We start from the raw sequence: 26,164 nt of genomic DNA on the forward strand, positions 1-26,164 counted from the left end.
GAGCCTCAGTATGAAATGTAAATATGGGGCCCCCTTATTTAAAAGTCAGGAAGGGCTACAGCAGAGCATTGACCACATTCAGGGCTCTTCTAAGCACGGGGTTCTGTGCCACTGACCCAATGCGTGGTGCACACCTGAAGCTGGCCCTGCCCAGAGCCATTGTTCTGTACTCCATAAGGAAAAGGGAGGAGGTGGCAAAGGACAGTTTCAAGTCCTAATTTCTGTACAGTCCATGATCCCAGAGTAGGTACTCAGATGAGAGAATGAATTGAAAAATGAACTTCACATTGAACCTGTTCATCCTGACCAGGTGAATTTCAAGAATGAAGCAAGTCCACTGACATTGGCAGCTGTGCTTTAGAGACCGTTTTTTGTACTTTTCTCACTTAAAGTGTAGGACTGCCTCCTCTTCGCCACCGCTGCCCCTCTCCCCAAATCCCCCAAACTCTGCCAGAGTCCATCAGTGCAGAGCACGAGGTCCTTTTAAGAGCTAGGCATCTGGTAGGCCAGACGGAATTCTGAGAAGTAAAGAAAATAAAACTTCTACTATCTTCACAAAATAAGAAATAAAAAGCGTCAGTTAACATTCACCCAAATGTTGGGATCCCTGGCTGTGATTGGCTTTTGCCTACGGAGCAGGTAGGGTCTGTGGCTCATCTAGGGTCTGTGGCTCATCTCTCTCTTATTGGCTCCATCCCTATCACATATGCACAGATGAAGCAGCCTCAAATGTCCTGGTCCCTCTGCCTGGGACCCTGGCCCACCCCTCACCCCCGTCAGCTCTTTCATGCTGGGCCTGCTGCTGGGAAATGGGTCTTTCCTGGCACTGCCTATAAGCCAGCGTGCATGGGAAAATGGGCTTGTTTTCTTTAAGGGAGGGCTTTTGGAAAGACCTGTCAGGCTTTTGAAAAATTGTGATAAAACACAAATACCTGAAAATCTATGGTCGTAACCTTTTTTTTTTTTTTTTGAGACGGAGTCTCGCTCTGTCGCCCAGGCTGGAGTGCAGTGGTGTGATCTCGGCTCACTGCAACCTCTGCCTCTCTGGTTCAAGCGATTCTCCTGCCTCAGCCTCCCAAGTAGCTGGGATTACAGGCGTGCACCACCACACCCGGCTAATTTTTTGTATTTTTAGTAGAGACAGGGTTTCACCGTGTTAGTCAGGATGGTCTTGATCTCCTGACCTGGTGATCCGCCTGCCTCGGCCTCCCAAAGTGCTGGGATTACAGGCGTGAGCCACTGCGCCTGACTGATCATAACCACTTTTAATTACAGTGACTGTTCAGGGGTGTCAATTATATTCACGTCATTGTACAGCTTGTCTCTAGAACATTTTCATATCTGTTGGGTTTTTAAGTCCCATCACCATGACCCCATAAGCGTTGGATTGCAGATATTTCTGGAAAGGAAGGACCCTTCAACATGAGAGGTGCTTAATACTTGTGCATTAAATGAATAGAACCAAATGAAGCTCTGTGCCTAAAGCCTCACATGTGACCAGCCCAATTCCCTGGACCCAGACAGAGTTGTGACATGTTTTTTCTTGTCTCCTCATAACTGTTTATTTACAAAAGGAAGAAAAAGACTTTGCAATCTCTTGGATTCTTCGATCTGCTTCTTGAGGCAGCTCTGATTTTCATTCCTAAATCATTTCCTCAGTCTGTCACGTTGGATCTGAATACATAAGGAGCCATAGTAACCTCCCAGCCATCCCAGGGCTTCATACAGTGCCTGGTATCCAATAGGTGCTTCCCATGTGATGAATGAATGAGTAACTGACAGGTTTTCAGTGTTAGAGGGAAGCAAAGATACATGGAATAAATGTGTGATCTCTAAACCTCGCTTAAGCCAGTGGCCTCAGCCCCTTGCCATAGACCCTTGTCCTAGCAAAGCTGAAGGGATGTCAGGGCAAAGGGCATCAGTGCAGGAGACAGAGGGTGTGCAAAGGACCAGGTGGTGAGAGAGCCCTGTCCTGGGAGGAATCATCTTTGGAACAAAAGGTATGAAAATATCTTTGGAAACAGAAAAGATGGGGATGTTCTCAGGGGGACTGAGATGGTGGGTGGGGCAGCTTGTTAAAAAGCAGTTGGGAGTTGGTCTTAATGATGCCTACTTGGGTGCAGTCAGATAACAGAGGAGCTGCAAAGTCTTGCAGGAGGACATACGAGTGGGATTTTAGGAAATGATGAGAGGAGCAGGGAGAGGCATTCAAGGATTTAGGAACACGATCCCGTTTTTCTGTTTTGGCTGAAACAGAGCAGAATTTGCATGTTCACACACAACCTTTCAAAAATGGGAAAAGAGCCTAGATACATCTGCAAGGAATGCCTGTGACGACAGACCGGCCCCTGGCAAGCCTTGAGGGAATGAGGTTTGGGTTAAGGGTGAGACGGCAGCTCTTCTTTAGAGGCAGTGTCTCTGCAGCTGGGGCAGGTTCTCAGGCTGAGTGCAAAGGACATGCAGGAAAAGGCAAAAGTGTAACAGCAGATTTCTTTTTTCTTTTCTTTTCTTTTCTTCTCTTCTCTCCTCTCCTCTCCTCTCCTGTTCTCTTCTCTTCTCTCTCTCTCTCTCTCTCTTTCTTTCTTTTCTTCCACCCCCTGCTTCACTAAGGACAAATGTTGCAATTCCAGGGTGGTGGAAGAAGCTGCTGCTTTTTCTTCCAGATGAGTGGATTATTAACAATGGAGCAGAGAAGCTGCCATGCACCATTATATCCTTCCTCGAGGAGACAGAGTCTCCAGCCAAAGAGAGGTGTAGGGTGACCCTGCTTGCCTCTGCAGGTGGGGTTCGGAGTACACCCTTCATGGAGAAGCATTGGAGAAATGGTTAGAAAGTCACATCCTAAATGAACTCACAATATATTCCCCATGGGCCAATCACATCCTTTCTCTGGGCCTCGATTTCTTCATCTTTGAGATGGGGTCATTAGATCAGAATCATCTGGTAATTATGAACATACAAATTCTTGGCACTAACTCCTGAGGATGCTGACTCTAGGTCAGGCCCTGCCATAGATGTGCCAGGGTTTGTGAGCTGTGATGATGGAGCGCAGGTCTTACCCCATACCATGAGTTGACTTTGCTCTTTCCATCATCAGAAGGATTCTAGAACTCTCTGAGCAGAATCAACCCAAGGGTGATCTAACTGTTAGCATCCCTCAATTCCCTGCTTCAATCTGATTCATCTATCAAGGCCAGTTGAAATCTCCCTCCTTCCTGAAGCCTTCCCTGGCTTTTGGGCCCCTCATGCGTTCTTTCTCTTATCCTCTCCTAAATCATCCAGGACACATCTGTTGTCTCCTACATGTAGAACAACATTATTTGGTGTTATCAGCTACCCTGTCAACTCTTTAGCTGGTCTTTCCAGAGAGAAGGGTACGGACCTCACTGGGAGATCCCTGTCTCCCTCCCACCCTGACACTATGGTGACTGACTCAAATTGGACCGCTCTCAAATGGTGCTTGCCAGGTCAGTGAGTCACTGCAGCATGGCTAATCACCACTGCACTTATTGCCAGGTCAGCTAAGTCAGCATCTGCTCTTTGATCCTTTCCAATGGGGCATGATATAGTTTATTAATTTCAGTCACCTTCATGCAAATCTCCCATGCACTGATTTCTTGTGATTTCATTAGCGTGAAGGTTGGGGTTTGGGTTTGCTCCATGACATGTTCGATTGCTCAAATCCCATGTACTTCTAAAAACTTCGTGCCTTGATTTGAAAAGGATTGGATGGCATCTACTCTCCTGGTAAGAGTCATGCTTTTCTTATCTGCTGTTTATATTATACTCTCTTGTCACAGAAAAAAAAAGAAGAAATTAACACTTTAAAAGAGGAACAAGCATATGGAGAAAGGTGGAGACAGAGTTGGGGGGCAGGAAAGGAGGCGAGGGGTAGGGGGATGATGCCACATGCCAGTTGGAGAGGGCCTGCTTCCTACCATATCACCGTTCCTTGTTATCCAGTCTCCCGATCCTGCCCCTCTTCTCTGGCATTGTTTATAGTCCTTGTAAAAAAAAATCGTAGCAAATCCCAATTACCTCTTGGACACGGTGTGGGTAGGAGAATGCAGGAGAAGTTTTGGAGAGAGAAATATATTGTATGTTATCTTGCATGTGTCCCAATCTGGGTCCTAACCCTTGTTTTCTAACAATGGCACTGGATTTCTAAGCGATTCAGGAAGGCACATTGACAGTGCCTTTAAGTACGGGTCCGTTGCCTGTTGACACTGATGAAGTGGATTTGAAGGCCCACAGTGCAGATTTAGAATCAAGTGAGCTCTTTGTAATTACAGACATGAGGCTTGTTCAGGTTGTGGGCAGGTCTGAAACAGACATGTCTCTTCTATAGGCACATATGCGTCTGGCATACACTCCCGTCTCCTCTCTCTGTCATTTTTCCCTGAGTGGTAAAGTCTTAACCACTCAGCAGCCTAAGTCATACCTGCAGTTGGTCTCCTACTAAGACGATTTACTAGGCAGATTCTCTTTTCTGTTGCCACTTTGTAAAATGGACTCTTCGCTTCCCCGAGCAGTTTTCTGTGATACTTCTCTTTCTCATTCCATCCTTTTTCAGGGGAATCGTTATCTGTTGTGCTTTAATTGTGCGTCCGTTAGGGTGTTCCAGCCCTGTTCCACTCTCAGGGATTTTAATACTTCCTCCCAGTGTGCCATGCTCACCTGATTTCCCCCCTAATCCCATAAATCTCCTTCTACCAAACCTTAATACAGTGGTGATTAGCTTTCTCTGTGTCCATTTTGCACAACAGTGGAATTTTTGTATAACATCTTCCATAGGAGCAGCATCTATAATTGCTTTGAGCTAGAAGGGGTTGTGAGGAGCAAGTCTGGTCAACACTGTTGAAAATAAACCCCAACTAAATGCAATGTGCTATCCTGTATTAGATACCCTCTATTCTTCTCCGGAACAGACAAAGGACACTCATGGAAAAACTGGTGAAATCTGAACCGAATCTGTGGTTTAGTTAATGTCATCGTAACTTTTCTTTCTTTCTTCTTTCTTTCCTTCCTTCCTTCCTTCCTTCCTTCCTTCCTTCCTTCCTTCCTTCCTTCCTTCCTTCCTCCCTCCCTCCCTCCCTCCCTCCCTCCCTCCCTCCCTCCCTCCCTCCCTCCCTCCTTCCTTTCTTTCTTTCTTTCTTTCTTTCTTTCTTTCTTTCTTTCTTTCTTTCTTTCTTTCTTTCTTTCTTTCTTTCTTTCTTTCTTTTTCTTTCTTTCTTTTTCTTTCTTTCTTAGACAGGATCTCATTCTGTCACCCAGATTGGTGTGCAGTGGCATGACCACAGCTCACTGCAGGCTTAGCCTCCTGAGTTGAATTGATCCTCCCTCCTCAGCCTTCCAAATAGCTTGGATGACAGGTGTGCACCACCACACCTGGCTAATTTTGGAATTTTCTGCAGAGGTGGGGTCTTGCCATATTGTCAGGCTGGTCCTGAAGTCCTAAACTCAAGAAATTCAGCCCCCTCAGCCTCCCAAAGTGCTGTGATTACAAGCATGAGGCCCCACACCTAGCCATCCATGTTGATTTCTTAGTTGTGACAAATATACCAAGGTTATGAAAGATGTGAACGTTAGAGAAAGCCGGGTGAAGTATATACAGGAAATTTCTGTACTATCATGGCAACTTTTCTGTGAATCTAGAATTATTCCACAGTGAAAAGTTAATTTAAAAATCGATATTTTAAAAAATAAAATTTAGAGGGGCCGGGTATACTTTTTTGGTCTGCCCATACAGCACAATCCTTATATGCCTGGGGTCTTGAATCCTATCTCTGCAACTCACTAACTGCATGATGGCTGTGCTTCCGATTCCTCATGGGTAAAGTAGGAATAAAAATAGTAATTGAATCGGTACACCTGCAACAATGCTTAGCATATGGTAAGAGTGCAATCCACGTGAACTTTTCTTATTAACATTTTATTGAATTCAGTGTACAACTGGCGAGTCATATCAGAGTGCATTGTCTCTTAATTTTAAATAGTTCCCGTGCAGGAAACCAAATGAATCAAGCTCCTGACATTTTCAGATCTACCTTTCTTGGTTCCAAAGTATGTTCCTGAGATGTGTAGGCAAAATCACCATGTCCTCCTCTCCTCTCACTTCTCAGAGTTTAAGGAGAAAGTCCATTACTAATAAGAATTCTAAACAAGAAAGAGGTTCATGACAGTTAAGGATTCAAATAGAAATAGATGGCTCTGTGTGGCTGTTTCCTCTTCTGCTTTCTTGTCTCAACTCAGTGTAGATGTTAAATGGAAGCAGAGCAGGGATTTTCAACTCAGGGAGATTTTGTCCCCCATGGGACGCTTGGCAATGTCTGGTGACATTTTGAGTTTTCCCAACTGGGGACAGGATATCACTGGCAACTGGCAAGTAGCGGCCAGGGATACTACTAAACATCCTACACTGCACAGAACAGCCCCCACCACAGAGAAGTATCTGGCCCCAAATGTAACAGGACCATTACTGAGAATCCCTGAAGAAGAGTCAACAGCTACCCTATTAACCCAATAATACTTTCGCAATTGAGCTCGTGCCAAGTCTATCCTCCCTACCCAAAGAATTTGTTTATCTACAACAGATCTTGGGAAAATTAAATAACTTTCCAGAGGGTCATCAAAGACCCGGGGAAAGGTTTTCTGGGCAGTAGGCATATCTTCTAAAACAAAACCTTTGAAACTCCCATCTTCAACTATTTGAGTAGGGGGAGAAATGGGGGCAACTTAATGATAAAGTCAGTAAAAGAAACATGATGTGCTTTTCTTGGCTGTTGATAAGGTGCTAGTGTTCATGATTTAGGTTGGAGGGAAAAATGGAAAATGAGTTTTATGAAGAGGAAGGATAGAAACAAGAGTTGTAGGTGTTGGGAGTGGGTTAGGGAGGGGCAAGGGTAGTGATGTAAGCTTATTGTCACAGATGTCTACAAGCAATCAGCCAACAGTTCCAACTCTGTGATTCTTCAGAAATCGGATGACCTCAGCTGGCCCAGAATGATGGTTTTTCTTGCAAATGGTATCAATACAGATAATGTTTTATGGTAAAAGATATACTTCTCACTTTGAGAAAACCCTCTGCATTTTGAGACTGGCCAGATTGTATGGGTTTTAGCCAGGGAAGTCCAAGATTGATGATGTACCTGGTGAGGTCCAGAGATCCTATGGCCTCTGCTTGTAGAGCTGTACTGTCCAATATAGTGAACAACAGCCACCTGTGTCTATTGAAGTTCAAGTTAATTAAAATTAAATAAAACTGAAAGTTCAGTTCCACAGTCACACTGGCCACATTTTGAGTGCTTGATGGCCACATGTGGCCACCATATTAGCCAGTGTAGATACAAAACATTTCCATCATCATGGAATGTTCTACCAGACAGTGCTGCCCAAGCCTGGAGCCTTTCTCTTACAAGTCTGGGTCACTGCACCAGGACAGGTACTTGCCTAACAGGGCACAATGGAGCCGAGGGCCATCAGCTGAGCCCCCTTTAATACACCAGAGAATCCCTGACCTGGAAGTTTAAGAAGCAGAGGAAAATGGCTGATGGGAAAGATAGTTCTCAGGCTGAACAAGACTCTTCAAGATGAACATTATAAAAGCAATGAAAGGGGTGAGGGCAGAGCACGAATCAGGAAAGAAGGAAAGAGCCACCGCCTGGCTCTGTGGGTAGAGTCCAAATTATGATTTGGTAGAAATCCAAAGATTCCAAGTCATAGTGATTCAGGCACACCAGAATTTCACAGTGATTGGTAAGAGCGTCTTCAAATGTGGCTTGATCCTGGCCATGGTCTTAGATCTTACACTCGGGGGATGAACTGACATGTCTGTCATCATAATTCAGCCTCTATGTCTAGCTTCCTTCATCTTGAACTTGGAGGAATTGGACTCCACTTGATTCTGTGTGCTTTATGTGGATTATAGGCGTTTTTTCCTTTTACTTCCTAACACACCAAGAATGAAGATGTGCCTTTCAAAACAAGGCTCACTTCAGTGATGGGGGGAGGTGGAATGAAAAAGATGCATTCCATAATGAGCAGCTGATTCTGTGTCATGAAGCTACACAAAATATGACTGCCTGTACCTTCAGGGAGGGCACAGAAGTTAGGAGGGCAGCCCCCAAAGGCTGGGCATGAACAAGGACATCACATCGTGTTATGATGGTCTTATTCCATGTTAGCCTATGGATGCCTGCGTCAGTGGGATTGGGAGCTTGTCTGGGCTGCCTGATGGGCTGGGAGTCATTCAGAGACCCCTAGGCTCTGCTCATTTCCGCTGTGGGAGCCTGGACAAGCCCCCACCGCCACCTCCTCACCTGTGAAAGGGGAGTCGTGCACATTGCACCTGCTTCTCATTTTAAAGGAGGTAACACATGTAAAATGTAAAAGGCCCTACAGACTAGCAAGTGCTAGAGAAATGGACTATTTTTATTTCAAATTTCCCTTTTCCCCACAGCTCCTATAGAAATTCATTACCTTTCCCTGAGAACACTGGTTTCAGTCTGAGTTTGGTCCAAAACCAGTATATGTTGTCGGCGGACTGTGAGTCAGATGCTGTGGGTGCAGAGCTCTTTGAGGGGGACCTCCCTTCCTCAGCCTGGGGTGACACAGACTACTTCTTGTCCCCAGTGTCTGTCCTCCCTTTTTAGTAAAGGTTTTAGCTAGCACATGGCCACCCAGACGAAGCCCACATTTTCCAACCTGTGTTGCAGTTTGATGTGGCCCTGTAGTTAGGTTCTGTCCCAGGGAATGCAAGCAGAAGTGACATATGCCATTCTTGGTTTGTACCTTAAAAGGAAGGAGAACCCTCCCTGCTCCACACTGCTTCCCAGAATGGGCATGATGGCAGGACTGGAGTAGCAAGATGGAGACTGCGTTGAGGATAGCAGAAAAATAAGAGGGAGGGAATTGGGTTGTTCATACCGTGAAGCTTTCAGACCAGCTCTGGGCCACCTCCCTAGACTGTAACTTTATCTAAGATGCTGTCTTGGAACTTTCTTTGTCATGGCACCTAACTTGCATCCTCACCACTATGGCCTTGAAATGTCCTTCCCCATAGCCTACTTCCAATCCTCATGGCACCAGCCCTGTTGATCTCAAGTTCTCCATCTTTCCTGCCTTCCCTGCTTCCCTTCCAGGTAAAATTTACCTTTTCAGGCCGTCAGTGCCCTACTTCATGCTATCAGTAGTACTTCATAGACTAACCAGTGCCAGTGACTTGCTGTGTATTCCTTCCCAGGCAATGGGCATTTTGACAGGGCTCCCTGGAGACACAATGCTTATCCATGCGGTGGCATCAACAGAAGGCATGCTGAGTGTGACAGACAGGCGGGTGGGGAGCTTACAGCTTACTATAGATTGGACACCATTCTACATCAGTAATCCTCAGGCCAGCTTCCCAGTGCTCCTGTATGAACACCAGGAAACTTAGGCCAACTTTGAAGACCACAAGCCAGTCAGACATCTGCTTATCTGTTTCAGAAAGTTGAGCATAGGGGTTGATAGTCTATACAGCTCTCTGTGCCTGTGGTGCCTCTCTGTCTCTGCAGGCATCTGGGTGACTCTGGGGTGATGTATCTGAGGTGCCACTCTCATCCCAGGGGACCTGGCTCCGAGTGAGTGAGTTCCAGTGCCCAGCTCTGGAGGCATGAGCTGGAGAAGCAGGCAGGGCTGCCTGGGCAGCTCGGCGGCTCTGTGGGTAGAGTGCACAACTGAAGAGAGCCAGTGACTCCACATTCCCTCCCAGGACACTGGGCCTTGAGCTGCTGGACCAGCCACACCTGCCTGAGCCTTTGCTTTCAGGGTGGGATGGGAAGAGCAAAGGTGATGGCTAATGTTGGTTTTCTTCTCATTTGTAGGGATACAGGGACAAACATCCCTTTGCAAACATGTTTCCGAAGGAATTTCTCTGTAGCTTCACTTTGTAGTTGTAAGAAGGCCTGGCGGATTTTTGGTTTGGTTTCGTTTGGTTTTGGTGTGGGGGACAGGAGGGGCTGTTTTGCTTTCTCACTGATTCACTGGAATATAGGGAAGGATTGAAGAGAAACTTGTCAGAGGGAAGGAAAGAAAAATTAGAACTAAACTCAAAACACCACATCCTGATCATAGAAGATTAAATCTCCCTACCATAAAGACACGTGTGTGCATATGTTCATTGCAGCACTATTCACAATAGCAAAGACACGGAATCAACCTAAATGCCCATCAACAATGGACTGGATAGAGAAAATGTGGTACATATTCCCCATGGAGTATTATGCAGCCGTGAAAAAGAATGAGATCATATCTTTTGCAGGAATATGGATGGAGCTGGAGGTCATTATCCCAAGCAAACTAACACAGGAACAGAAAACCAAGTACCACATGTTCTCACTTATAAGTGGGAGCTAAAAATTGAGTAAATATGAACACAAAGAAAGGCCTCCTTGAGGGTGGAGGGTGGGAGGAGAGAGAGGATCAAAAAGTACCTCTTTTTGATCAGGTACTATGCTTATTATCGGGGTGACAAAATAATCTGTACCTCAAACCCCCATGACATTCAGTTTACCTATATGACAAGCCTGCACCTGTATCCGAGCCTAAAACAAAAAGTTAAAACAATAAATAAAAACATGAGGTGTGGCTTCTTTCTCTTAACAAAAAAAGATTAAATGTGAGAACGAGGCCTGTGAGCTAACAGGATAGAACAATATAGCAAGTGTCTCCTATTTTCTGACTTTCAATTGTATGAAAATACTTTTCAATTCTGTAACATGGTTCAAACAAACCCCTGATCATTATTCCCTTGCACCTTTGCCCTTGAATTGGGTAGAACAGACATGGCTGGCCTCCCCCAGGCCGGCCATCACCCCTCCCAAGAGAAGCAGTGTTTTCATAGCCGGACAGCACTGGAAACAGGCGTTGGGCTCTGCATCCTGACCCAGGCGGGGCAGGCCGAGTGTTCTCACAGCCATCTGTTGCGGCCTGTAATGCATGAGCACATTAGCACATGGCCCGCCAGCAGCCTCAACATTGTTCTCCAGGCTGAGTTAGTTCAGCCGATCTCAACAAAGGGGACAGTTTTGCATTCAGGATAAATACAACCACTGAGGGTTTCTTTATTTCTTTTTCTTTTTCTTTTTTTTTTTTAAAGGATACTTAATGTTAAGGTTTTCACTGGCTGTCTGAATTGCAAGTTGCAACCACCTCCCACTCCCTCCAATATCATTCCCATTCTGTTAATGACATTGACATGGATGCTTTGTAGGAACTACTAAAGGAGATATTTTTATGCTCCTCATTGGAAAGATTCATCCAATAGCATTTTTTAAAAATCCAAGGAGTTTGCCTCACAAAGGATTAGAACAAAGTGTCCAACCATGAATTCATTTAATGTTAAGGTCAGTCTTATGCCTCCAGCTCTGGATTTTTAGTGTGCTCAAAGACTACCCAAGGGACTTTGGGAGGCAGCTTTTGTTCACAGTAGCGAATGTTATATGTCAAGCTTTAGCAAATTTGTTGACAGTAACTGATAAATTATTTCAGAAAATCCCTTGTTTGCCCAACACCCCAGGACCAATAAAAGGCCAGCCTCCAAGACTTGGCAGATTTTTAAAAAGCATTTTCTGGAAGGAAAATGAAGTTTGATGCTACCCTTTTCACAGGATCAGATTTTTGCTTATATTTTCTCATGTGAGAATCCTAGTGAAGCTTTATGTCACTTGCATTCTAGTTACAAAATAGTTCAGTGCCAAAAATCATCTGCATGCATTCATTTCGTTCATTAAATAGGTATTTATGGAGCACTTATTATGGGCTGGATACCATTGTACATCAGTGATCAAGGTGGACAGAGTTCTCTGCTGGGTGGAGCTTATGTTCTAGTGTGGCAGACAGGCAATAAACAACAAAATTAATCAATAAGAAATAGCATATAGGGAAAGGGAAAGTTGAGCAGGGCAATGGAATTGAAAATGCCAGAGAAAGTTGTAGTATTAAAAAGGAAGGAGGGGCCAGGCATGATGGCTCACGCCTGTAATCCCAGCACTTTGGGAGGCCGAGGCAGGTGGATCACCTGAGGTCAGGAGTTCAAGACCAGCCTGGCCAACATGGTGAAACTCTGTCTCTACTAAAAATACAAAAATTAGCCAGGCGTGGTGGTGCACACCTGTAATCCCAGCTACTCGGGAGGCTGAGGCAGGAGAATCCGTTGAACCTGGGAGGCAGAGGTTGCAGTGAGCCGAGATGGCGTCATTGCACTCCAGCCTGGGCAACAAGGGCAAACTCTGTCTCAAAAAAAAAGGAGGTGAAATTATGATCTCAATTTACAGAGCCTCCATATTCCAAAATTCTTTTCAGAATAAAAGTTAAAAAAACAAAAACATGAGGTGTGACGAGCTAACACGTTAGAACAATCTAGCAAGTGTCTTCCATTTTGTGACTTTCAATTGTATGGAAATACTTTTCAGTTCTGCGACATGGTTCAAACAAACCCCTCAAATTCTTTTTGGACTATGGAAGCTTGGGGGGACCTTCCCTACATACAGCTTTTTTCCTCTTTAAGTTCAAGTTCAAATGGAAAAGACAAACTTGATCACCCCGCTCCAATCAGGGTCCATTTCAAAGCTCTTAAATGCTGAGGACAAGCATGTTTTTAAAGCAGTGTGTCTGTATGTTTCTAACCTGCCTAAAGCAGGGGATGGGGTAATACAGTGGTCATCAAGTTCAGATGTACCTGATGCAGCCGTTATCACTGAGTGTTCTCCACACCCCCTGGCACATTAAACGTGTGCTGGATAAAACGTGTGCTGGAGAAGATGAACTTCAGGAGTAAAGATAGCAGTTTGTCCACTACCCCCAGCCCCAGATTTATGTGGGATCTTCATTATGTAGTTTAATGCCCACTTCTTAAAATGCGACTCTTAACTCTATCATAATGAATATCTGAACAAGTTACAAGTTAGTTGGTTATTTCCTTTCCAAGTCACAACTGATGAAAGTCTGGCTGGATATTGAATAAGGGAATTGCTCACAAAACACTACCTACTTCAGCCAGGCATCTCACTGAGATTCTGGCTCCCTGAGACCCAAAGGCAGAGATTTGTTCAGGCATCCTGATCTGCTGGAGGCACCATGCAAGTCCTGGGACATTTGTTATGGGGTCCTTGACACACACCTGTGGCAGGGAGGACATGAGATACATCCCACGAGTGGCAGGGTGGACTTCAGGGCTGTGAAAAGTCATAGAGGATCATAACTTGAAATGTCCTTTGCCAGGTTTTCACTTTGTATGTGAGTAGATAGAGGCTCAGAAAGGTCAAGCAACTCGCTGGAGGATGCTCAGCCTGGTCGGAGACCTAGATTTTTAAACTCTTGGAACAGGCTTCTTTTCACTGTGGCAGGTTGCATACCAGGACCTGAAGAGTTACTCAGAAGTGAATGAAATCACCAACAGATGATAAACAAAATGTAGCACACATCCACAACAGAATATGATTCCACTGTAAGAAGGAATGAAGTAGGGATACATGCAACAATGTAGCTGAACCTCAAAAACATTATGCTAAGTGAAAGAAGCCAGTCACAAAAGGCCACATATTTTATGACTCCATTTACATGAAGTATCTAGAATCTGTGAATCCATAGAGATAGAAAGTAGATTGGTGGCTGCCAGGGGTAGGGGTTGGGGAGTGAGGAGGAACTGCTCAGTGGATCCAGGTTTTACTTTGCAGTGATGAAAATGTCTTGGAACGAGACAGAGGCAGTGGCTGCACGACATTGTCAATGCCACTGAAACTGTTCACCTTAAAATGGTTAACTTTTTGTGACATGCATTTGACCTTAATTAAAACAAAAAAATAGTGAATGAGGTAGGAAGAGCTGATGGGTTAAACACAAAAAGGTGGGCGATGACAAGCAGATTGGCTGTGGAGGGTGGTGAAGGGAAAGAGAGGGGCAAAGAAGGCAAGCCCAGGGTGGGGCGGGGAAGAGTGCGGCCTCCTGGCTGTGCTGGTCTTATGGGCTGCCTGCCCCTGCTGTGGTCGCCTGCCAGCACCCGGCTGCACTAAGTCATTTCCTTCCTGTGCTGGCTAAGCCACACTGTCTTCCAGTGTCTTCATTAGCACTGCTGCCTTGGCCTGAACAGCCCAGAGAGGTCAGAGCTGGAGCCAATGGGGAGCTCCATGCCCAGCTCCCAGGAGGCCCCACCACTGTTCTCCCCGAGGCTCCCAGCTGCAATTCCAGAGTGAGCAGATCCTTAGCTCTCCAGCTCACCCCTTACACTGGGCATCTGAGGGGCACAGCTGGAGGGACAAGCAGGCCTGGCTCTGAGAGGGTGGACTCTCCTCAGTGAGTGGATGAGGGGATGGGACGATGAGGCTGGGGCTTGGGCTTCACAGGCAACTTTTCCTTCAATCAGTTCCTTTCTGATCCTGGCTCCCTCCTTTAAAAGGACTCAGGTCTGGGCCAGGTGTGGTGCCTCATGCCTGTAATCCCAGCACTTTGGGGGACCAAGGTGAGTGGGTCACCAGAGGTCAGGAGTTTGAGATCAGCCTGGCCAACATGGTGAAACCCTGTCTCTACTAAAAATACAAAAATTAGCTGGGCATGGTGGCGTGCACCTGTAATCCCAGTTACTTGGGAAGCTGAGGCATGAAGATGGCTTGAACCCAAGGCAGGGTTGCAGTGAGCTGAGATCGTGCCCCTGCACACTCCAGCCTGGGTGACAGAGTGAGACTCCATCTAAAAAAAAAAAAAAAAGACCCAGGTCTGTTTTCCATGTAGAGCATGGGCCCTCCTTGTCCATGACGCAATGCAAAGGATATTCCCGGAGAACTAACTGTGCATCATGCTCAGCACCAGGCACCCCAGGACATGCAAAGGTGAGAACAGAGGCCTTGCCTTGCGTTGCGGGGGTTTGGGAAGTGGACCTTGTACAGAACTCAGGAACAGTGCTGAGTTGTTCCTTGGGACCCCAAGGCATACAGACCCCTTGTGATGCTTCAGGACAGGTCATATCACCCAGAGTAAGAGAGACCATACCTTGTAGGACCGCCGAGAAGATTCAATGGGATGACACTCATGCGATCAGGCATCTTCTTCTGCTTAGTTGGGCATGCTTGGTGTGCCAGGTTCTCCCTCTCAAGCCGGATGGCCTGTGAAGACAGTACTAGCATCACCCCTACTTTACAGATAAGGAAGCCAAGGCTTAGAAAGTTCATGTCTCTTGTGCAAGGTCACTCCACTGACAGAGCTTGGCCAAGGCAGCATACCACCCCACACCCAGCCACCTCTTCATGGTCTCCATGGTGACTGCCCCACTGTGACCTACACATTCTTGGCTGCTTGGGTTGGGGGAGACTCAGCTGTGGGAGTCCACACCCAGCAGCAGCTGCACTCTAGGAAGGCCCTTGGGTCCAGGGCATCCATTCACTGCTGGGACCAAGCACAGGGCGACTCCTGGGATGTTTCATTTAATCCTCACAGCAACACAGTTGTCAGGTGCTATTGTTAATTACTCTATTTACATAAGAAGAGATGATCAGTAAGGTCTGATCACTGTAGGTCTGATCACCTGGATCACTGTAGTATCAGGGCTTTGGTCTGAATCCAGCTGCCCTGGATAGAATCCAAGTACTCACCAGCCTTTAGGCCTGTGTCCCCCATCAATGAAGAATTCAGGACTTTTACACTTCTGCCTTGTTCCCCACACTCTCCAAACCTCCTGACTTGCACTGTGCCATTCGTTCATTCATTCATTCATTCATTTTTTTTCTGAGCCCTTATATCTAGCAGGTACCCTGAAGGTACAAGGATGTCCAAACCACAGTTTCCACCCTAGGGAAGCCCCACAACCAAAGACAACTCCTTTCTAGAACTGTCTAAACTCCACTTTAGCAGAGGCCAGTGAATTCCCTTAGTGCACACAGGACATATTGAGGAGGGCTGTTCTCAACCATCACAGCCTCCCTTCCAGCAGGGGCTCCCAGGACCTCTGTGCTGAGGTGGACCAGGACACCCAGAGGGCTCGGGTATTAGGGCAGAGCCTGATCGGCCCACGGAGCTTCCAAGATCACCCATTATGGCTCTATTCTACAGTTGAAACAGGTTCAGAGCTTCGGAGAGGCCACTCCAGCCCTGTTCTGAAAAACAAGCTTCTACTGCCAAATCTGAGGATGAAGGAGAGAGAATTGCTCATGATCCTGTTTGAACTGCATTGTACCTGTGGCCCTTGCCCGGAGCTCCAGAACTTTTGCCTAGAAAGCGGAGGTGTCCGAGAGCCAGAGCCGGGCTGGTCCGGGAGGGAGGCAGAGGAAAAGGCGAGACCCGGCATACAAGGCTTAAAAGCCAGGGTAGGGTGGTAAACCAGGATGCTTGCGGCCCAGCGACACTGGGTCACAGGGCCTCCAGGACTCAGCAGGGCTCAGGAGGGCGGGAGGGAGGGGGGCCAGAGAGGCCTCTGCTTTGCAGTTCCAGGCCCTCGCGTGTGCAAGCACCGGTGTGCGTGGATCTGTGAGCGCGAACTCGGGTGCGTGAGTCCCTGTGCGAGAGCCTGTGCACGTGGACTCAGGTGTGTGGAGCTGGTGTGCAAAAACCCTTAGCGGGTCTGTGCTTTTGGACTCGGGTGCATGGACCTGGGTGCTCCTTGGGCGGCTGTTTGGGCCCCACAAGCATGTAGGCGGTTCCGGAGAGCTCTGTGTGCCTCCTTCTTGGGGGACCTCCAACCCCTCCCACAACCAGTGGACGGATTGTGGCCGCACCGACGCTGCAATGTCGCCAAAGGAAAACTGCGCGCGTCCAAGCCAGCTGCTTCAATCCTGGCGGGTGCGGGCCTCGCCGGGGTCTCCAGCCGGTGGGGTGGGCCTGCGGAGCCCTACCACCCCTCCGCACCAGTCTCCCGTTAGCCTGTGCGGGGTCCGGGAAGCGAGGGCCGGAGAGGACACTAGCGCGCAGTTCAGAGCGGTTCCTTGAGCAGTCTTCCCCCAGAGTTGCAACGTGGCTGCCCGAGGACCCCAAATAAAGACGCGGCCTCCTCACCCAGAGCCCTGCCAGATCGTCCTGGTGGACTGCGCCCGCTTTCAGGGTTTGCAAACTGAAGACCCGCTCGCGTGTCTTCAGAGCTCTCGGCGTGCTGTAAAGGAGGGTCTGAAGTACCCCCGGCAGGAGAGCACGCACTCGCAGCAGCCGCGGGACTGGCGCAGGTATCATCCTGGTCCCTGCAGGCCTTTCAGTTGGCGACCCTTTTCCTAGTGACTGCCCGAGGTGTGGAAGACACAACGGGGCAGGGGATGTGGCCCGGGATTCCGGCTGCGGTCCCAGGCCGGCAGGAGCGGCAGCTGTCTTGGCACTAACGACGGTCCCTCGCGGGGAGCGCGGGCCGCCCTAATGAGGCTCCGCCGTGGCTCACCTGCTCCGACCCTTCTTTCGCCCGCCCGCGCGCCCACCGGCGCCTGCTAATTGCTAAAGCCTGTGAGCCCCGCCCGCCGCCCAGATGGGGGAGTCGGGGACAGATGGGGTCCAGGCATGGGGGGAAGCACTAGGAGCGCCACCTAAGGGGGCCGGGGTCGGGGACAGGGGGTGGTAGCAGAGGATTCCCGAGGCGGCAGCTGAGCCAGAGTCGGGACTGCTGGAGTGCGGGCCAGGTGGCCTCTTGGGGTGGGCCCTGGATTGCAACAACCTTGCCACCTTCCTTTACTGGCTGTGTCCCCTGAGCGAGTCACTTACTCTTTCTGTGCCTCAGTTTCCTTACTTGTAAGACAGGACAATAATAGCACCCTCCTCAAATGGTTGTAGTGAGAATGGAATGAATTGAGACTCTCGAAGCTCTCTGTGTCCTGCCTTATCCCGGCTAAACCTCAGTCAACGCTAGCCGCCTCCTCTCCCAGCCTCCTCCACCTATTAATATCCTGTGTTCCCTGGAGGTTCAGCCGGGCCCTGACTCCCTCCTCCCAGCTTTGCCTCTTCAGTTCCTCGCTGCAGCCCTCCACCCCCACCCTCTTCCACAGACAAGCAGCCAGTAGCAATCACTGGGCCCTTAGAGGAGAGATAGGGAATAAGGATGTAGCTGTGGGTGATCCCCATCTCTGCCCTGCCTAGAATGGGCTCCTCACTGACAGGGAGTTGGGGCTTAGCCCCTGGGATATAGCCCATGAGCTGCTGGCTGCCTCCAAACCAGGGAGTGGCCATGCTCCCCCATGCTGTCCCACATCCCTCTCCCTAGTCAGGATGGAACTGAATACAGCAACCACTGCCGTGAACAGCCTGGCTTGATTCTGGCTTCCCTTACAGTTTTGCAGAGACTATAAATAAATGGTCACTCTCAGTGTAGGGCCCTTGTCAAAGACCTTATAACCCCTACTGGTACTATGGGGGCGCTTGTGGGGGGAAGGTGATACTAGGCACAAAATCTGTAATGAAAGTGTAACTTAAAATGACATGGCAGGTGGAGGGGGACTCCTTTGCCCCCTCCTAGATGAATTTCTCGGAAGCATCAAGGTGAATACTCAGTAGAAGTCCAGACAGATTGCTAGGTAGATTCTGCCCCAATGGGAGACAGACATTTTCCACCACTGGAGTAGTTTTATCCATAAGAGCATCTAGGGGGCTTTAAAATTCAATGCTCTGGCCCAGGAGCTCCTCACTGATCCCAGTCTGGGAATGAGAAGGGCAGGCCCCTGGTGGATGACTGTCAGCCCCAAATCACCATAGGTGTCCTTAGTACCCATGTCTTCCTACAGCCACATTAGAATCCCTGGCCTCACTGGGAGTGTGACACCTCTGTGGGTTCGCCTCACTCCTCTGCTCACTGCCTGTCCCCGAGGTGCAGAATTCCAACTCCATGAGCATTAGAGGTGAGTCCTTCAACACTGAGTCCAGGAGAGTGTCATTTCTCTGCAGCTCCTGCCCATGTGAGAGAGTGAGGAGCCCAGGGACAATGCCCTAGGGTGCTGAGGCCAGAGGAGGAGGCTCGGGTTCTGCCCACTGGCCCCTCAACCTCTGGTCAGCTGAGCTCCCAGGTTCTTTTCGTTCTTTCTTTCTTTCTTTCTTTCTTTTTTGACAGAGTTTCATTCTTGTTGCCCAGGCTGGAGTGCAGTGGCACAATCTCGGCTTATTGCAACCTCCACCTCCTGGGTACAAGCAATTCTCCCGCCTCAGCCTCCGGAGTAGCTGGGATTACAGGCATGTGCCACCACACCCGGCTAATTTTGTATTTTTAATAGAGATGGAGTTTCTGCATTTTGGTCAGGCTGGTCTCGAACTCCTGACCTCAGGTGATCTGTCTGCCTCAGCCTCTCACAGTGCTGGGATTACAGCCTTGGGCCACTCTGCCCAGCCAGCTCCCAGGTTCTTAAGGAGGGTTGGGGAGTCTCAAAGACCTGGCGGGTGGTGAGTTCCTAAACTCAGAGGCTGAGAGCTGGGGCACTGCAGAGCCACACAGTGGGGCTGGGGAGGAGGCTGAGCTGCAGTCCAGCCTGTTAAGAATCTCCCAACAAATGTTCCCCAGAGGGGACCTGCAGTGTGGCAGGGCAGCCTGCACCAGATCCCAGAAACTGTTACCTCTTTCCCTTCCCCTCTTGGTGAGGAGCCCACTACCAATGAAGAGCCCACCAAAGTCACAGTGGTTGCACACAGTCTCATCCTGTCCTACACCAAAGCCCAGCCACTGGCCTGAGTCCTCTACCTTGGCCCCCACCAGTCCAGGGCCACCCTCAGCGAGTAGCCACCTGCTCCTGGGGATGTGCACTGTGTGCGCTTGTGTGTGCCGCTGTCTTTCTCCTCTACATCCAGAACTGCTCCAGTCTCACCCACTGTGGTCAAGGCCCCCAGCTGGGTGCACAGTTTAGGCAGCTGGCATGGAGGAGGGCCCAAAGCCTGGCTGGACACAGCCCCTCCTTCTTTGGAGGCCCTGGTCTTGCCTGACCTGGCTGGTGGCTGGTTGCTACTGAGAGCTTGGGTGCAAGGGTGTAGGGAAAGACTTGATTTATTGCCTTTCAACAACTGTCCTATGCAGACACCAAGCACGCTCAGAGCCTGCACCAGCACACCTGCCTGGCGGTGGGTGTGAAAGAGCCAAAACTGCCATCAAGACCACTACCCCCACCGGCCAGGTTCTCAGCTCCCGCTGGTCTATGTTCCAGCCTCCTGGAGTCCCTCTGAGTGTGTCTGTGGCAGCAGCTGGACCCAGTTTTGAATTCTTTTCAAGTTTCATTTCAAATGGGATTTCAGAATAAAAACGACTAGACCCTGCCCTTCCTTCTTCTTGGATTCACATGGTGCTATTGGGGTGGTGGTGGCAGGAGGCTTTCCAACCCTCCTCAGCCCCCAGCCACTCAGCCTCTCCAAATCCCTCCCAGCCTTTGCAAAAAGCCAAGCCCATTGGTGAAAAGCTAGGCCTCCAGCACCCGATCCCTGGGTGACTGCTATCCTGGCCAGAGCCTGACATTCCTCGCTGGAGGACCAGGAAGTGCCTGTCCCCTGCTAGGGGATGGAGCAGTCTTCAAGTCTAAGCAAAGGGTGCCTGCCTGTGTCAGCCAGGCTCAGCAGTGCGACTCAAGAAATGGGGTTCTGACCAGGGAAATCTTCTGCACCCCCAGATCCAGGGTGGCCAGTGGCCACCAAAAATATTGTCAGAGAGAGGGCCCTGGACCAGGGGACGTTCTTACTGTGCCCATACCCGCTGTCTTTTCAGGGGCGCATTCTCAGGCCAGCCCTGGGGTGGGGAGACTGTAACAGGATCTACCCTGGTCCTTGACCAGGAAGGCCAAAGTTTTTTTATTTCTACCCAGAATCCCTCTTCACAGCCACATCCTAAATTTGCATCGCGGGTTTGGATTGTGAGAACCCAATGGCCAAGAGGAGACAGAGGTGACCCCAGGAAGGAGCACGGAGGCCAAAGTGCTGCCAGTGCTCCTCCAGGCGGTGCGGAGCCCCTGATCCTTTGCAGTTCAAGGCGGAGGTGGCCGCTGGGGGAGGGTAGTGGAGATGGCTGAAAAGGAATGGAAGCGCTAGTGAATTCTGCACCAAGCACTCCCCAAGCGCTTTGCCGGGAACGCCACGGCTCCGCAGAACCCAGGTCAGCAGCTGAAGCCAAGGAAACCCGTAAGGGGAGGGTGGTGGCGGGAGACCGCCTCTGAGCAGAAAGGAAATAAAAATCGAGCAGTAGAAGACTCCTGAGAGCCCAGACCCCCAGCCAAAGGTGCAGCCCTCACCCTGCAAGTCCCAAAGTCCAATGCTCCGGGAAGGAAATATCCGCTTATAAAGGAACTCAATACTCAACTGAAAGGAAAGGCAGTTCCGGGTTAGGCGTCAGAAAATAGAAATAAGGACAAACAAGTTGTGAAAAACACCCGGAGGATTTGCTCGGAACATGTTTGAAAGACAATGCATGTGTGTCTCTAGTTCCAAACTGGGGGAACGATCCCCAAATCCGGCCCCAAGGTATCGCGTCCTGAACCCCTTTTCCGAATGGCACACGGATGGAAATCCCCCGAATTTACTTTAAATTTTATTTAAAATCTCAACACTCAGTCATTTATTTCGTTTTTGCAACCAAACAAGTAATAAATATTATTTAGCACTTTGTTTTTACAAAAATAAAACAGATGATACACTCTGCGAAGGTCGGTGCGATCAGAGGAAGGGTGTTACACGGCAGACGCTACAAAGCCCAGTTTGCCACGCAGGCAGCGCCGAGGCGGCTTGCACGGACGCAGGAAGCACGTGGAGGAGTTTACCATTTGTGTTAAACGTGGCAAAAATAAACCAAAATAGAGGAAAGCCGGCTTAGACTCCGGTGGGGCTGGCAGTCACGTGAACAAACAGCTTAGCATCGCGCACTTACCTCATCATTGATACATTTACACATCCAAAAAAGAAAAATTTAAAAAGCGGACAGAACCCCCAAATAACCCAAACTGTTTTCACAGCAACTGCGTCTTAATTCTGTTACATTCTTATGTACCCAAATAACCAAATCACTTTGTGCTTAGAGAAGGAAAGATGAGTCGGTGGGGTAGTTTCTATTTTAAAATAATAACTAAAATGCATCTGCCCCTGAAATCAGCAGTTTTGGGTTATTCCAATCCACAAGTGGTTCTACTCTGAATGTCTATAAACTTGCTCATACTGTTGAAGAAGGAACATCCACAGATTTATTAGAAAACCATATTCTCCCAAATCAACGAGAGACGGGGAGGAGCGCCACAGTTCTTAGAGGGTGTGGATTGACCCAGATATTGAGCTTGGATATGACCATAAGCGCTTCTGATACCGAATGCCGGCTTCCAACTAACTTGTGTTCCCTGGCCTTGGGCCAGGGGCGACCCTGGAGGGCGCGGTCGGGCGGTTGCTTCTGCAGTGCGGCTACCCGGAGTCTCCCACAGGCCAAGAAAGGAGGAAGGGGAGTAAGTCGCCAACGTGTCCCCCTCCCACAACACCCCCTCCCCCACCAAGTGCTGCCCAGGCCGAGTCTGGAAGTCAGGCCATGCTCTCAGGGAAACACGTTTTTAGAATCTTTTTCCGGAGGTGGGGGTCGGGGGTCGGATGAGTTCTAGTGAGGAATGCACACAGCGGTACCTTTTCATAAAACGGTGTCTACTGGACCAGCGCAGGTTAAAGCCAGAGAGGGTTCGATCAGGTCCCGGAGCGAACATCCCCTCACTCCTCACTGCTCTGTGCGCGACCCCATTGCTCGGGTTCGCAGATGCTGGAGTCCCCACCATCCCCCACCCCCAGTCCGTGGTCCTGCGCCCCTCCTCGCGACACAGCTCCCGAGCCCAGCGCAGGCCAGTCCTCGCTTCCCCGCGGCCCCGGGCTCCCCTGTCGCCAGAACGCGCCGGCGCCGGTCGGCTCACTTGGCGTCGGAGGTGAGGCGCGGCAGGCTGCCGGCGCCCATGGCCGACACGTGGTGGTGCGGCGGCGGCACCTGGCACATGCTGCAGGGGCAGGGCATGCCGCCCCAGTGCTGGAAACCCCCGCTGCCCCCACTGCCGCCACCCCCGCCCCCCAGCGGGGCGGCCGCGGCAGCAGACGGAGACTTGAGTAGGCCGTGCGGTGGACGGATGGAGCCGACCGACGGCAGCCCCGAACCGGGCAGAGAGGCGCTGGACACCGCCGCAGCGGCAGCGGCTGCAGCAGCCGCTGCGGCGGCGGGCGGCAGGATGGGGTGGTGCACCGCGGGGTGATGTGCTGCGTGCGCTGCTGCTGCCGGGTGCGCGGTGGCTGCGGGCAGGGGCGCGGAGTGCGCCAGGCCCCCACAGGCCGACGGGTGGAAGCCAGCGTGGTGGCCCCCGTAGATCTCGCTCACCAGTCGCTTCATCTCCTCCAGCGAGTTGGTGAGCATGAGGATGTAGTTGCGCGCCAGGAGCAGCGTGGCGATCTTGGAAAGCTTGCGCACCGAAGGGCCGTGCGCGTACGGCATGACCTCGCGCAGGCCGTCCATGGCGATGTTGAGGTCGTGCATGCGCTTGCGCTCGCGGCTGTTGATCTTGAGACGCAGCTGCTGCAGCTCTGGCTCTGTCATTTGCTTCTTGTCCTTCTTGGTGGACGACGCGGCCGCCGACGACGTGGACGACGAGGTGCTGGACGAGGATGACTTGAAGCCGCTGCCTCCTAGCTTGTCACCAGGATGCGCGCCCGCAGAGCCCATAGCGCTGCGCAGCTCAGCGCTCAGCTCCGGCGGGCAGTCGCTCGGGGTGGACGAGGACACTGTGCCCCCAGTGAAGGCGCTGCCGCTACTGCCCTTACTCCGGGCTGGCAGAAAAAGGTCATCGGGCTCTGGCGACGACGGGCGGCTGGACACCAGGCTGGCGTCCGAGTCCATGGCCCCGGGGGAGGATAGTCGTCGCAGCTTTCGCAGGGTCTTCCTTCCCTAGGACCCGAAACTTCCAGGAGAGGAGGAGAAAAGAGAGAGAATGAGAGAGAGAGAGAGAGAGAGAGAGAGAGAGAGAGAGAGAGAGAGAGAGAGAGGGTCAGTGAGTGAGACAGAAAAGCTGCTCCCGCCTGCGCCGCAGTGCCGCAGCGCGGGGTCCCGGCACAGGTGGCCCGTGGTTCCTCGTCCCCCTCGCTACTAACTCTAGCCCTCCTTTTAGCTGCACGCGGGTACCTATAATTAAGCTCTCTTTATCTCCCCTCCGCTCTCATGCAACAGGTTATTTCAGGGAGCGTTGGTGACCCTCGGGGTGCGGGTGGCATTCTAGAGGCTTCGTGTTTTCAGTTAGGAGTGGGAAAGCTGAGTCTCTCGGGCTGGAATAAACGAGTGGGAAGTGGGGGCCTTTCTTTGGGGACGGTGGAGATCTAAATAGAGAACTAATGATTTTGTTCCCCAGACGGGTCCACCTTATCTCCATCGACACCACGCAGCAAACACACGCACACGCACAAGCACCCAGCGCCGGCGCGGGGCCCAGAGTCCATGTGCTGCGTCTGGAGACTACGGGGAGCTCACCAGCTGACTTGGGCTTGGGCAGAAAGAGCTGTTGTCGCTCCGACTTCTCGCTTTTGGCGAGGGGCATGCAGCGGTGAGTGGGGGGAGGACAGAACAGCAAAGTCGCTCTGGAGAAATGGCTCGCAGAGAAGGGATCCAGACCCCCTGTATCGGAGCATTCTGGGTCACAGCGGAGTTGAGAAGCGTCTGTCCTTGGAATCTAGACTGGGGCTGCTGGGGGGCGGGGACACTTACTGTGGATGCGATTTGAGGAGCTCGCTCCGAAAAGCCTCAGCGGAGAACCTGGCACCGGGCACTGGTGTCGCGTAGGTCTATAATAAGCATCCGCACCTTTTGGGGCTCGGCCGGTTTTTATAGCCCGGTGGCAGCGGAGACGGCAGCAGCGGTGGCCGGGGCGGGGGCGGGGGCGGGGAACAATGTGCGTGTCCTGGAGGGGCTGCCGCGCCAATGAGCTGGGCCCGCCGGGGGGCTGGGAAGCTGATGTCATCCGGGCTAATTCCGCTCAATGAAACTCGCCAGGCCGGGCACACGCCTCCTCTCCGCGCATAACCAATGGGCGCCCGTGGCCGGGAGATTCTTAGGGAGGGACTAGAGGAGGGACCCGAGGAGGCGAGGGGGAGGAGAGGGGCGGGCTCAAGGGGGATGGAGAGGGCTGAGCGCGCTTGGGACCGGGGGAGAAAGGGAACGTAGTCAAATTTCTGTAAAAAATACGGCCAACACACAGTAAGGTTGGAGGACGGGATAATTTGGGGACCCTGCAGAGTCTAACAAACTAACGTGATGCCCCACGCAGCCGCACCTTTTGGGATGCGGTGGAAAACCCTGGCGACCCAGGATCCGGGACTGGGGTCTCCTCCCTAGCTCTTCCTCTCTCTGGTTTCCCGCCGCCTGTTCCCATCTCACTGGCTTCATCAACACGTGGGCATTTGGCGCCCCAAATGTAAACGATGCCCAGGCACAAAGTCCCCACTTTCTTGGTGCTCTCCTCGCGCGTCTAGGAGGTGGCTGTGACTGCAGCTCCGCGGGCGGCCGGTAGCGCCCCCAGCTGGGGGCAGGGCCTTGAGGGGCAGAGGGCGGGCAAGGAGGGAGGGGACGGACTTCAGAAGAGTGTTTTGAAAGAATTCACAACTCTCCTTAGGTGGAGGATGGTGTGGATACAGGGACGAGTTATTTCCGCACGGTAGCCGCGCTAGCACCAGGGCAGAGTCGTGCCTGTAGTTAAACACCCCTCCATTTGTTAGCAGGGGAGCCGGATGATAGTATTTTCAGTGTCGTCTTTGTGATCGCCACACGTCTTAGGGCAGGGGCAAGGCTGGCATCTGTAGTCCGAGCAGGGCTACGCTGTAAAAGGTTAGCAAAGAGCCTTCTGCCCCAGTCGCCTGCTTTCTGGAACTGCAAAGAGAAGTTTCAGGCCTGGGCAAGGCTTCTCCACGCTGTGGGCCAGACAGCGAGATCGAACCACTCGCGACTGCGTTGGGACATGTTTTACTGATTGCAGGCTGGCTCTAAAACCTGAAAACTCTTGACGATGAGGAATTGAGCCCGAACTGGAGAAGCACCTCACTGAAGTAGCTGAGGTACGAATGCATTCACCCATTATACAAATGGGAAAACCCAGAGACGGTCTGCAGCAAGCCTACAGAAAAAATTGCTAAGCCTTTACAGCGCCGCCCTGCTTGGACTACAGACGCTGGCGTTGGCGGTTCCTTATAGTATGGGCAGCAGCCTGTCTCCCCTAAT

General features: G+C 50.7%; 1 protein-coding gene across 2 annotated transcripts; it reads right to left on the minus strand.

The window, feature by feature from the left end:
• Window positions 1–21,475: 21,475 nt before the first annotated feature.
• Window positions 21,476–24,852, minus strand: OLIG2 (oligodendrocyte transcription factor 2). Of its 2 annotated transcripts, none has more exons than XM_050785999.1 (2): window positions 24,659–24,852; window positions 21,476–23,861 (listed from the first exon to the last, which is right to left on the minus strand). In XM_050785999.1, the coding sequence occupies exon 2, from the start codon at window positions 23,798–23,800 to the stop codon at window positions 22,829–22,831; it is 972 nt and encodes a 323-aa protein (XP_050641956.1). In that variant the 5' UTR covers window positions 23,801–23,861; window positions 24,659–24,852; the 3' UTR covers window positions 21,476–22,828. The 2 variants fall into 2 exon arrangements, with proteins under 2 accessions (XP_050641956.1, XP_050641957.1); XM_050786000.1 differs by having other exon boundaries at window positions 24,425–24,852.
• Window positions 24,853–26,164: the final 1,312 nt, after the last annotated feature.

This window comes from Macaca thibetana, chromosome 3 (assembly GCF_024542745.1).
Source record: "Macaca thibetana thibetana isolate TM-01 chromosome 3, ASM2454274v1, whole genome shotgun sequence".
NCBI classification, from domain to species: domain Eukaryota; kingdom Metazoa; phylum Chordata; class Mammalia; order Primates; family Cercopithecidae; genus Macaca; species Macaca thibetana.